The following is a 14,432-nucleotide window of genomic DNA, read 5'->3' as shown; positions in this document are numbered from 1 at the left end:
CGATCTTGAAATAAAATGCAACCATCCACTATTTCCATTTCCTGATGGATAGCATATGCATTTTTAAACTGTTTATCAAAACGTTCTGGCCAACCCTTGTCAATATATTTCATAAGTTGTTTTGTAAAATTGTCAGTTTTTGTTGCCTGGGCTATTTCGTTGTAATTGATCGGGAATTCATTTGTAAAATTAAGACTTTTAACGAACTCCACATCTAAATTTGCCGGAACAGCATCTGGAAGTGGAAATCTGGAACAAAAGTCGGCGTTCCCCATTTTATTTGATGGACGATAAATTATCTCGTAATCGTAAATAGCAAGTTCTCTCAAATAACGCTGTAACCTTGTTACAGAAATAGAAGTTTTCCCCTCTTTTCCGAAAATTCCAATCAAAGGTTTATGATCTGTATAAATAGTAAATGTTTTTCCGTAGAGATATTTATGAAATTTTTTTACGGTGCTCACAATAGCCAAAGCTTCAAGATGTAAAATTGGGTATTTCTTTTGTGCGCTATTCAATGAAAAGGACGTAAAACAAACAGGACGTTCTTCGCCATTTACAACATGTGCCATTACACCTCCTAAACCATAGGAGCAAGCATCAGTGACTATTACTACAGGCATTTCAGGATCAAAATACTCCAAAAGTTTAGGCTTCAAAAGATAATATTTACAATCATTAAATGCTTTGTCACACTCCGTACTCCAAACATATTTAACATCTTTTTTAAGCAGACTATAGAGACAATTGATTCGGGAAGATAAATTTGGAATGAACTTAGCATAATACGTCACCATTCCCAAAAAAGCCTTTAACTCTGTAACATTTTCCGGAGCTTTCGCTTCGCGAATAGTTCTCACTTTATCAGGACAGGGTAATAATCCTTTGTCAGTTATTACATGTCCTAAATAAGGCAACTCATTAACAAAAAATTTGCATTTTTCCATTTTAACTTTTATATTAGCTTTAGCTAATCTCTCCAAAACTAAATAAAGTTTTTCTTTACATTCTTTCAAAGTTTTCCCACAAATTAAAACGTCATCCAAATAGCAAACAACATTATCTAAACCATGAAGTACTTGGTCCATTACTTTTTGAAATATGGCTGCGCTTGAAGCAGCTCCCTGTGGTAAACGGTTGTAACGATATAAACCTTTTATGGTGTTAATCACCATGAATTTCTTCGACCTTTCTGACAACAGAAGTTGTGTGTAAGCACCTGCTAAATCTAAAGAGCAAAAATATTTAGCTCCACTGAGAGTTGAAAAAATATCCTGTATCAATGGTAGAGGGTAAGAATTTGAAACAATTACTTTGTTTATTGTTGCCTTGCAGTCAATGACTAGACGAATACCCTGATCTTTTTTAATTACCACCACTACGGGTGAGGCCCATTCACTGGCTTCAATTGGCTCAATAATTCCATCCTTTTCTAAATCATCCAAACAATTTAAAACCTTCTGCTTCAACCTTAAAGGAACATCATACGCTTTACGAAAAATAGGCTTATCATCTTTCAGCACCAAATCACCAACATAACCTTTTATTGGACGAGACATATCTTTATCAAAAACAGAAGGAAACTTACGTTTAATGTCTACTAATTCCTCATTCTGCAGCGAGTGGATACGGGTCATTGTTTGGGTAAATGCTTGCCTCCAGGTACCAAAAAAGACGTCCAGCCAGCTTCTCCCCATTAGAGGTACGAAATCGTTATCACATCGCAATACAATCAAAGGCAGACGTTGCTTCAAACCGTTCAGCTGTACCAATACATCCGCTTTTCCCAAAACCTGTAATCTTTTGCCATCGATAACCACCAACCGTTTGTTGCACCTTTCCAAGCAATAATTTTTAAAACTTCGTAGGAACAGCTCCTCTGAGATTACACTTTCTGCTGAACCGCAATCAATTTCCATATTTAATGATTTGTTTTCTACTACTGCTTCAACATAACAAGGTTGATTTATCTTATTGACCGAAGATATCATCAGACATGCAAAATCCTCTTCATCAGAGTTTTCCTCTAAATCTGTAGCAAGTCTCTTAAAAAGGCCAGAAGAATCGGAGGTACTAGGCTTAGGAGAACCGACAAAATTTACATTTGGTGTACTCTTACTATCTTTTTTGTCTTTGAGACGGAAACAATACTTTTTAGTGTGGCCTCTCTTTTTACAATAGGAACAGAAATATGGCGATTTACTGGGACTTCTATTCCTGTTACCGTATTCACGATTGTACCTATTGAAACCTCCATTCCTAAATCGAACCGAACGATTTCTACTGTCACTTCTACTTCTTTCTCTATAGCCTATTTTATCAGGCGATCTACGCCCGAGCCTGGCTATAACACCCATTCGCGGTTCATCGTCCCTTTGTAATGAATTCGTTCTATCTGAAGCCAATTCTTTGTTAACAATAATTTTTTCCGCCTTGATAGCAGTAAGGTCCTCCTCATCAAATAGTCGATTTTGTAATTGACGGTCGTATGTTCCTATTACTAACACGTCCCTAATCGCTCTATCTTTAAAATCACCGAAGTTACACTGCTCTGCCAAATTCTTTACATCGAGAACAAAATCAACCGCCTTTTCGTGTTGGCTCTGCCTGCGCGTCCAAAATTTGAAGCTATGAATGACATCAGAATCTGTTTTGTCGTAATGCTTCTTTAAACTCTCGGTGATTTCATTATATGTAAGGTCTTTGAAATCACGACCTGGAAACAGTAGTTTCAAACGGGAAAAAACTTCCGTTCCGCAAACCGCCAAAAATGATGATTTATAATCATCAGGCGTGAATTTGTTATGTTGAAACATCCATTCAAGTTGCTCTAAATATTGAGCGAAAGGAATGGTTCCTGGCAAAAACGGTTCGGTATTGGTAGATAGAGGCATCTTTTGATAAAGACAAAAGAAAACAAAAATGGAAAATGAACGGAGTATAAAAGCAACGAATCACAATCAAAAAACAAAATGGGCAATAAAAGTTACCACTAACCTTTCGACCAATGTAATCCAAATAGATCGATCACTCGAACTCAGCAACAACAGCGTCAATCAGCGGTGCAAAATATCCACAACAGCAGCAATGGCACCAGCAGCACAGCAACAACAGCGTATTCTTAACAGCAGCAACGTTTCCTCCACAGTAATAGCGTATTTTTCACAGCAGCAGCGTATTCTTCACAGCAACAGCCCAATAGAGCAATGTAGTAGGTGCAAAGGTCAACGTACGATCTTCTGACCAAAATACAAGCGAGTCAATGACCTTTCTACACTAAATAACCTTTTTTCAAAACAAACAGAGTGATATTTGCTTCCAAAAATAGCTCTCACTGAAGATCTACTGAGGTGAAAGATCTCTCACTATTGGCTTTCTCACTAATCACGGTGTGATCTCCACTGACGCCAGAACTCTGTGCCTGAGCACAAAATAAAAGATGGAGAAAAAAAAACAATGGTATGAATAGCAGATAAATAAAAGATCAGCAACTCGAAATAACCAACTGCAAATATTACTTCACAAAATGGCGTTACTGGTGACGCGAATGCTAGATTTCTCTATAAAAACTTTTTACAAATGTGCTCAAAACTTCACGGCAAAACAAAATCACAGGTTTTAGCTGGAATATCGATTTTCACAGAAGCTGACAAACGTTCTGCAAAAAGGCTTGAAAACCACTAGCAGAAACAAAAGCGCTTCAATATATGCTTCAGCTAATAATGATTTCTTACTTTTGATCAATTTTTTTTTACGTACTGTGGCCTTTCAACTTTCGTCAAACGGACAAATCTTAAATCCGAACAAACTCCGGCGCACTTGACGGTTCACAAAAACCCGAAAACTTTGATCTGCACTGAAATTTTCACTTTCACACGCGGTTAAAAAAAAATCCAGTTCAATCCTTGTCGACACTGTATTATCTGGTATTTTCGGGAGAATTATGTAGGTGAACACTTGTCGAGTTGATAGTTACAAAACTTCTGAAGCTCATGTATTTCTCATGCTCATTTTATACACAAACTAGAACTCACCCATCTCTGGTAAGCTACTCTCATTCCACTCAGTTCCATAATACATTGTTTTGGGGATTCCACTCTGTGGTCGAAAGTCTCGACTAAACGAAAGCGATATTACACAAACATTTACCGCCTCTACATTTACATCTTTCTACACGACCATCAAAATCCAAAGCAAACCATGACCGTTCAAAACCAAAAAATGTCACGGCTTTTCAAAACTGTAATCTTCTTCTTCCTAACGTTTTTCAACCCCGAATGCGAAATGACTCGAGCACAGTGGTGGCACGATTTTTGCGGTTTTCGGGGTTTTGCATTTTTGCTCGATAAAGGTAGCATGAAATTGAACTTGTTTATATGTATCGCAACGGAATGATTGTGCTCTTTCTGTAAGAGCTAATAGATTTCAATTAGTTGAAAACACTAGCGAAATATTAGCGATTGAATGATTTAACACTATTTTCAATCATTCACCTTGGAATGGCTGCCCGAAAACGGTCATAGTGGAGAGACAAAAACAGTCAAGCAGTGTGTGAACCGTTGGCAGCGCAACGCCTGATGGTATTGATGCTGCTGCCGCTTTGTGTTTTGGTTGAATGGCAGAATCGATGAACTGTGGTGAATTGTGGTCACAGTTCCCAAGACTGGCCACGAACAGTTAGTGCTATTCGAATGCCTTCTCCCGCGATTACATCATTTTTAGTTTTCATACGGCCGCGATCTTGTTATACAATACTTTCTGACAAATTATATTCATTATAACTACTCACTTTTGCCATCAGTGTCTAAGATTAACAGACATACTTCTCAAACTTTTAGTTCACGTTGTAACAGTTCGACATTTGATGTACTTATTCCTTGCAAATGATAAAATAGTCTACCAAATATCACCAAATTCTTAGAAGTGTTGGCACCGCGAAAAAAAAACAGTCATGATAATGAACTATGTTTGATCTTTTCTAGTTATTATCCCTCGCATTGATCGTACTTTGGCTTACATTATCTCGGAGTTAGATGAACTGGAACGTGAAGAATTCTACCGTTTGAAGAAGATTCAGGTAATTTGATTCAATCAAGGTTTGAGAACAATAAACGCAACATTTTTCTTTGTTTTAGGACAAAAAACGAATTGCAAAGAAAAAGGAAGAGGCTCGCAAAGCAGCCCTTTTGGAAAAGGGAGTTGATGTACGAGATCATGCTAATCTCCTCGACGAAGGCGATGATGACATTTTGTTCTAAGATGTTTATTCCCAACGGGCAGCGGCGTACAAGTTCGGTGAAAGCATGGGACAGTCGCAACTTCTAACAAAGCGGATTGTGAATGCTTTTATGAAAAGTTCATTCCCTTCTAAGTGTAGATCAACAGTAAACGGTTTTGAGTAGCTTCGTGGTTTGGAGGACGTATATGTAACAAGTGTATTTTTTTTTTGTTTTCTTTTTCAATCTAGGTTAGATGATTCTATTTGCGTATTATGCGCAAAAAATACAGCATATAAATTATAAACGGATTATTATAGAATAAATGTTATCGATAAGCATAGTTGTTTTATTCACTGTCGTATTTATGTATTTACTTGCTTCAATGTGAATTATAAAAATATGATAAATTACGGATTTACAGCTTCGGATTCAGTTTAATAACTTTACTTTAACCTAATTGCCGGAGCAAGGAAAGGTCATTCGTGACAACACATTTGGATAAAACAGCAGAAGGCGATAGAAAACATATGACGTGGCGATCAGTCGAGCTTTGAAGTTTTTTTTTTCCTTTGTGGGGACATGATACCACTGCGACCATTAATTTGATCTATTGTGGTGTTATCCTCTTTGTTTTTGCCGTACTGTAGAAATATATTACTATATGAAGTAACTATCTCCACAGCTATTGGCGTGCATCCCAATCAGGTACTACATTTCGGATAAAATTTAGTACCTGTTTTGGATGGTAGATTCGAATTTCATTAGGCTCTAGCAGGCCTTTATCTAAATGTTTGCAACGCTTGTGGTATAGTGCAATACACTTGCACAACAAATGTTCAGTGCTCTCGCTTTCTAATTTACAGAAACGACACATATCTTCTTGCAATTTACCTATAATTTTGAGGTAACGTTTGCTGGGGCAGTGGCCTGTTAATAAGCCAGTATAAGTACTTAGATCGTGTTTATTGAGGTTTAATAACCTCTGTGTTTGATAGGCATCTGGTTCAATGAATCGTTTGGACTGGCGAGAGTCCATTGCGTTCTTCCAGTTGAGTTTAATTTTTGCTTTCATCCAGCTCTTTAATTGAATTTTCAGAGCACAAGAGGCCATTCCGAAGAATGGCTGAGGCCCGATAAATTGCATGGAAGAACCTTGTTTTGCTAACTGATCAGCTTTTTCGTTTCCTTCTATTCCGCAATGGCCAGGAACCCAATATTGATTAACCTTATTACGATAGGACAACTGCTGCAGTAGCTTGGCACACTCCCAAACAAGTCTTGATGTGTAAGTTCTAGACTTCAAAGCGTTCAAGGCTGCTTTGCTATCCGAACACATACATATATTAGCATTCCTATAGCGCCTTTTAAGACAAATGTCAGCGCATTCGAGAATGGCATAAATTTCGGCCTGAAAAACTGTTGACCAACTTCCCAGTGCATGAGATATATTAACTCCTGGGCCAAACACTCCTGACCCTACCATGTTTTCTTGTTTTGAACCATCAGTGAAAAAAATTAATGATCCAGATCGGAAAGTTGGTCCTCCTGTATCCCAATCCTGACGAGTTACATCAGCAACCCAAAAACGATGATCAAAAAAGTTACGCTTCAACATATAATCTTCATTCACTAAGTACACTGGACTTATTTTGAAGTGCATCAATATAGTCATATGTCCTTTCAGTTCATTATCAGCGCTATCTAAGGACCTTCTGACTCTGATAGCACTGTTAACTGCATCCATTTGTATATAGTCATGAAGTGGAAGAAGATTTAACATTGCGTCCAACGCATTTGAAGGGGCGTTTCGTATTGCCCCAGTAATTGAAATAGTAGCAAGCCTTTGTAGTTTGTTTAGCTTAGCTTGAGTAGCGACTTGTTTGGTTTTTTCCCACCAAAAAATAGATGCGTATGAAATAATGGGTTCAACAATGGCCGAATAAATCCAGCATATCATCTTCGGTTTCAAACCCCATTTTTTACCAAAGGTTCTTTTGCAGCCCCAGAAAGCATTTCTTGCTTTTTCTATCTGTTGTTCTATATGCTTATTCCAAACAAGCTTACAATCTAATATAACACCTAAAAATTTGGCACTTAAAGATGAGGATAGTTTAGCATCTCCTATTTTAGAGCTGAAATGCAGATTTTACGTCTTCTTGTAAACGGTACTATTGTAGTTTTTTTTAGGATTTATACTTAATCCTTCATTATTGCACCATGCTAGAGTTAGTTGAGTGCTGTTTGCATTCGCTCGAAAACAGTTTTATCGAATTTACCGCGGACTATAATAACAATATCATCTGCATACCCAATTACTTCGAATCCTTGATGCTTTAGCTTTATAAGTAGGTCATCAACAATCAGAGACCAGAGAAGAGGGGAGAGAACTCCCCCTTGTGGACAGCCTTGAACAGCTGTTACCTTTAAAACTGAATCTCCTAGATATGCTGATATTTCCCTTCTAGATAGCATCTCTTCTATCCACACAATAATTTTTTTCAGGGAAGCCTCGATTTCTCATGGCGTTTTTCATCGATGTAAAACTGGCATTGTTAAACGCGCCTTCAACATCGAGAAAAGCAGCCAGTAGTATCTCCTTAGTGTCAAAAGTTTTTTTCAATTTTTGAAACCAGCGAATGAAGAGCCGAAAGTGTCGACTTACCAGTCTGATAAGCGAATTGAGCTCTACTTAAAGACTTATGTTTAAGTATATTTGATTTCATCTATAAGCTTTTCCATTATTTTAAAAAGATTGATGTAAGACTTATTGGCCTAAAGGATTTTGGCGCAGCTTTATCTTTTTTATTAGACTTCGGTATAAACACTACCCGTACTTGCCTCCATTTAGTTGGAAGATATCCCAGAAGAAAGCTTGATTTGAATAAAGTCATTAGAATAGGGATGATAGTTTCCTTGCACTTTTGAAGATGCACCGGAAAAATCCCATCTAAACCCGGTGTTTTGAAAGATTCGAAAGAATCCAAAGCCCATTCAATCTTAGAATATGTAAAAATATCTGCAACTTCTATATTGGATCTATCAGATCCATTTAAAGATTTACTGATATCTTGATTTCTTGATCGATTAGTTATGGAGAGGGATCTTGGAAAATGAGTTTTCACCATTAATTCCAAACTTTCTTGCAGTGTAGGACCCATCGTCCTTTTTTAACGTTCCTAGGCCATTATTATGATCCTTAGAGAGAACTTTCCGAAGTCTAGCAGCTTCATGAGAACTTTCTATGCCTTCGCACATGTATCTCCAATTTTTGCGCTTTGATCTTCTTATTTCTCTATTATAATTGGTTGAAGTCTCTTTGTACAGAGCCCAATTACATGTTAATTTCGCCCGATTGAATTGTTTTCGAGCATTTTTTCTAAGCTTCTCTAACCTGTGATTCCACCAAGGGACATCTCTGCAAGTAGATCGCTCCTTTGCTGGACAGCTTTCGTTGTAAGCATTAATGATGGAAGTAGTTAAGCAGTCAGCTGCCATTTCTAGTTCCAAAGATGAATTTATCGTGACAGTAATGGATTCCTTTTGATCTTTTATCCGAGAACAAAATAAATCCCAGTTTGTTTTCCGAGGGTCTCTGAAAGTTTCCCTTAATATATCTTTTGCGAAGAATTCAAATAAGATTTGCTTATGGTCTGATAAAGATATTTCGTCAGATACCTGTCAATTATTTATATTATTTGAGAGTTTTGTACTGCAGAGAGTTAAGTCCAATACTTCCTCTCGTATAGCTTTGAAGTTATTACAGAACCCAATTATCAATTTCTTTCAAGTTCAACTTCAATACTAGGAGAGCACGTTACCACCTACAAAACCTTGTCGTGTCCAGCAGCTTGACGTACCACCTCCATGTCAGGCACTGCTGTGTTCAATACCTTGAAATATGGGTTTTCAAAGAAAAGGCTTATATGGTCATTTTCCACAAAATTGGCCATAACTCAAAAACGAAAAAAAAAGTACGTTTCGAAAATTTCAGCGATTAAAGCTTATGAAATTACCTTCTCAAAAATACATTTGAAAGTTTTCTACTAATTGGAACATAGTTTTCCCGGCTTTTATTTACGAATTTTCTCAACGGTGGAAAATTTTGTGGAAAACTTTTTCCAGTTAACATATTTTTCTATTCCTTAGAAAATTTGCTTTCATTTTTATAATAAAAAATTTGTTTCTACGATGCTTCTTTCTTGAGCTATGATTTTTCAAAGAAAAGGCTCAAAATGGCACATGGCACATTTGCACGTTTTTTACAAAATTGGCCATAACTCAAAAACGAAAAAAATACCATTTCAAAAATTTCAGCGATTAAAGCTTATGAAATTACCTTTTCAAAAATATTTTTTTGAAATTTTTCCACGAGTTGGAGCATAGTTTTTCCGGCTTTTCTTTACGAATTTTCTCAACGGTGGAAAATTTTGTGGAAAACTTTTTACAGTAATTTTTTTTTTATTCCTGAGAAAATTTGCTTTCATTTTTATAAAAAAAAACTTTGTTTCTATGATGCTTCGTTCTTGAGTTATGATTTTTCAAAGTAAGTAGTACCAGGGAAAAACAAAAAAAATCCAACTGAGTTTTCCGGGAAAATAGGCGACCCTGAATTTTTCTCAATTTTTTTTATTCATATATTGATGAGCCCTGCCTGTGGAAAAAGTTTCATGAAAATCTGAGACCTTTCGACCCAAACCCGTACGGAAATAAAAAAAAATCCCCTATTACGAGAAAGTACTGCTAATCATACGAATGAAGGAATAGCATGCACCAGTATGGAACGGCAACATTCTTTTTCGCTGCTTTTATCGAATGTGAATAGTTGTGTGACGGAACAAGATATCGATTCGTTGGTATCGAAATCGCTTGGAATTACGGATATTGACAACAGGACCGTTACTAAGCTCGTGCCGAAATGGAAACCATGTGAAGAATTGGACTACATCTCCTTCAAAGTGGTTCTCGATGAGAAATGGAAAATAGCCGCATTGAGATCGTCTACTTGACCACCGACTATAAAATTCAGGGAATTTATCAATCGCCATAGATGTACTTGGTATCTAAGATAAAGATAGGACAACTGGGAATAAAATTGAATCCAGTCGCTGATTGGTTGAATTTGATGTCTGCGAGTGTGTGGCTGCGTGTGAAAAGTTACCATCGGATGCGTTTGTTTTGGTTTTGCCCGTGTTGCCGGATTACTATGTGGGGTCGTATTTTTTTTTTTGCGGTTGTGCATAAAAGTTCGTAGCCGACCGATGTAAACCTAACAAAAAAAGTGAAACGAAATCAGATCGAAATTAAGTGCAAAGCCTTTAACTGAATACGGAGCAGGAAATCTCATCCGAATCACCATTTTTATCGGTTCCCGAAGGACCCGAAAGTGCGTAACGAGTGGATTAAGATTTGCGTGAAAAATGAGGACATACCGTTTTTTACGCTGACAGCCGGATGCAGATTATGCAGTGTTAGATTGGTCGTATTGGGCCTCAATAAGTTCGTTTTGTACTTGCCTTGAGTGTTTTTTAAAGGACTTAAAGGGAATCTTAATCCAAATCCGAAAATGGCCACTTTGGCAATAAAAGCTCTCAGTTAATAACTGTGGAAGTGCTCATTGAACACTAAGCTGAGAAGCAGGCTCTGTCCCAGTGAGGACGTAATACCAAGAAGAAGAGATACACTATAATTCACATAATCACCACAATTAAAAAATAAATCATAATTAGGAAATATTTTTTGTGAAATAGTGTACCGTCTTCCATACAAATGGCAACACTGTTTAACGTAACACGCAATGGTGGAAAATTCACAACTGGGCTCATGAATGAAAAGAAGAACAACTTAAAGAAGCCAGGTGTCCGATCTTATCTTAGGTTCTGAGTTTAAAGTTGTTAGTTTTAAAGTGCTCAAATTCAATATTTACTGGTTTGTTTTATCTGTACTGCCCATAAAAGCATAACTGTCCCATATTGATTTTCGAACCAACACCTTTTTTCATCGCAATATTCATGGTTTAATATACAGAAGTTCTTTTTTTTTTCCTTTTCGGGTCGCGCGCTTTTTTTTCTGAGTGATTTTATATAGCTGAGCAAACGAGTGAGGCTGAGAGTGGATTGTGGCTGCACAGTGAAGGATAAAGGATCAATTGGTGAGCTCGTTTCATGCTACTATTTCTAATCTATAAAATATGTATGACTGCACATTTAATCGTTACAATTGTGGGACGTAAATATGAATTTTCAACAAACTATGAAATGTTCGTCACTGTGAGTGTCGACACAAACTCTGATTCATGAATTATTTATGTTTCACATTTTTTTTTATTTTCAGAACACCCCTTTTTACCTTTATTTTTGTAATTAAAAAAAAACTTTGAATGGTTCGACACTACAAGTGTAGACTTGCGAAAAGTTCACTTTATTCAACAAACTTTGGATGGTTCGCCACTGTAAGTGTCGGCATAAGAATAAGAGTGTTCTATGATGTTCCAACCAATCAAGTTTTTTGTTTCTTTTCAAATAAGTAAAATATAATAACACATGCTTTCGTCCTGACAGCTGTAGGAATGTTACATTTAGGTATTTGTTCAACAAACTTTGAATGGTTCGTCACCTCAAGTGTCGGCATAATTTTCCACTACATAGAAATTGTTCATATCAAATGAAAATTTTATATCTACAAATAAGCATGTATATATCTCACAAATCATTATTTATCATGGTCTAATCGCTTATCAAAGTGAATCCTGTGACCCAACGATCCTTCCCATTAACAAACATCCCTTCCAGTAACCTTTGTGGAGATGCAGAGGCAAACACGGTCTCCAAATAGCAAAGGTTACACACTAACATTCCTTCCCCCAATCCCACCTGACTGCAAGGACGTGGCCGGCGCCGTTATTGACCCTGTATAAATAGAGGCACTGAATTATGCACATTGAAGAAGATTATGGCCAATCCCAGCCAAACTTCTAGTTGATTCTTTGTGCATTTTCACTGACTTCGGTCAATCACGGAATAGCAACCATTGATATGTGTAGTCAGTCTAAGCTAAGCTAAGCAATATTCATGTTTTAATATACACTTCACTACGCATATGAAAATATATACACTTTGTTTGAAAATGTTGTGGAAAAAAAATGAAGTTGGTGCAGTCCCATATAGAAAAATAAAGGCATAACAGTCTCTATATGAACTTTGAACCCCAATAACAACTGTAAAACTGGAATTATGTTCATAATATATATTTTTTACTGATCAATATTAGCAAAATGAGTATTCTGTGGGTGGAGCTAAATAAATATTGCGTTCAAAAATTTACCAGAAAATTATAAACATTTCTATGAAAATGCAAACTTCAAATTTTGAGCGCTGTTTTCTCAATGCCTACTAATTTTATATGGGATAGTTATGCCTTTATGGGCAGTGTATCTTTTATAGTTTTTGTTGACGTATTGTCTTTATTACTGTAATATTGTCAAAATGCTTATTGTTTACCCTAGTTTTAAGTACACATCATTGGGGCACAATCAAGCCTGTTGATGAACAAATATTATTATTATTATTATTTATCTTTATTAGAGAGATTTTCAGCCAGAGGCTGGTTCATCTCTGTATGAGTAGAGGGCATTTATTAACCCCCCTGGGCAATAATACGGGTATATATAGAGTTAATGATATCAGCGTGTTTCCCTTTCGTGTTCCAGACACAGTTGTCAGGTCGTTTTTCTAGTTTATATTGTAGATATTGTCGTTTATCCAATTCGTAGTCCGGGTTCGATGCGTTGTCTTGGTCCAGAATGGTTTGGATGGTCATATACTGCGGTAAAGGTCGATGTCTTTCAAATATTTCATCAAACGTTTGATGTTTTCGATGTCGTTATTGAGTGCACAGCGTATACTATTCGATATACCATGTGCAGTGCGTGCTGCCTGATGTTGAGGGCAGTTGATGATAAAATGTTCAACGGAGTATGTCACGTTGTAGACAGGACAAATCTTGCGAAAGGCCCCTGTAGTGTCCATGTTGTGGGACGCTTTGGTGTGTCCAGTTCGTAGTCTTGATAAAATTCTTTGCTCGCGGTGGATGACGGGGTCGTCCCACCGCATAGTGTCGTTTTTTATTTTCCTCAGAAACAGATCTCGTGCGTTAAGCCAGTCATTCGTCCATGCGTTATTTAGAGTTATGGTAACCCAATGTTTAAGATCCTGTCCTGGTACTTGTTGTGAAACGATCTATGCCGGAATAAAAGGGGCTTTGATCGGACCGGCTAGCAACATCAGAAACGCCTCAAAACCAAAATCTGTATGCAAACATTTATTTTACATTCCTGCTCCTTAAAGCTACCCTACTGAGGATTCTTAGATATCTTCCAAATCATGGCACTTCTTCTTATCTACATATAGGTAAAACCGCTTAGGCTACTCACGCACACTGCTTCCGACGTGTCTCTCCTTTTCCGTGCATGCTTCTCAGGGGACGGAGCGGCCTGGTGAACGTGCCCGTTCCGTGCTCCGCTTGCTTGGCGGGGACCAGAGCAGCCTTCCACGGTGCATAACTGCACCCTCAACGGTCTTCTCGTCCGCGAGCTGGCGAATTGGTTCACTCCTCACGGCTAAACGCAAACTGGCCTTTCTTCCCGGTGATGGATGCCAATATGCTGCTGCCGGCGCTCGTCGCTGGTTCCCAGGGATGGTCGTGGTTGTTTGCTAGTCAGGCTAAGCAACTGATCGACGAATTGAGCCGCCGCCTGATCGGAATTTTTGTTGGGGGGATCGAAAACTGCAACAAATAAAGGAAAAGAGCCCTGAGGCGTTTCCTCAGTTAGAATCAGCGTCATTCGTCCATTAGTGGTTCACTCACTTCTTTTGAAGGCTCTTCCTTTGTTTCCTCCAGTGGTGGTTGATGATGTCCGATGGAAATCGGTGCTCTTTCAATGCGGTCGGATCTGTTTAGAGAAATCCGCCAATAAGTAAGCATCCCAAACCAGAGCTGTTTCAAAAAGATGTGCTTACCAGTTTGATGTCTCGTATCGCTTCCTGAGCTGCCTGATCGTCCTTGAGGTGACGTTTCGGGCTCTGTCGATGCTCGGGTTGTTACCACCTGTGCAAAGTTTGCGATCATTCGTGGTCTTGAAAAAAAAAGCATTCAATTTTGCTTACCCGCTGGTGCGATGGCTTCGGATCTTAATTGGCAAGCCGAACTCTCCTGCGG

At 37.8% G+C, this 14,432-nt stretch overlaps 1 protein-coding gene across 1 annotated transcript in view; it reads left to right on the top strand.

Moving 5' to 3' along the window:
- LOC5572478 (V-type proton ATPase subunit D 1) overlaps positions 1 to 5,559 on the top strand; it is a 28,775-nt gene extending 23,216 nt beyond the window's left edge. Inside the window, exons 4-5 of the mRNA XM_001660376.2 lie at positions 4,983 to 5,077; positions 5,136 to 5,559. Coding sequence (XP_001660426.1) covers positions 4,983 to 5,077; positions 5,136 to 5,258 — 218 coding nt within the window. The 3' untranslated portion in view covers positions 5,259 to 5,559. The remainder of the gene's footprint in view (positions 1 to 4,982; positions 5,078 to 5,135) is intronic.
- Positions 5,560 to 14,432: the final 8,873 nt, after the last annotated feature.

The sequence above is a fragment of the Aedes aegypti genome, chromosome 3 (genome assembly GCF_002204515.2).
Source record: "Aedes aegypti strain LVP_AGWG chromosome 3, AaegL5.0 Primary Assembly, whole genome shotgun sequence".
Taxonomy (NCBI): Eukaryota; Metazoa; Arthropoda; class Insecta; order Diptera; family Culicidae; genus Aedes; species Aedes aegypti.
The sequence above is the reverse complement of the archived record's forward strand: the minus strand, read 5'-3'. Positions and strand labels throughout refer to the sequence as shown.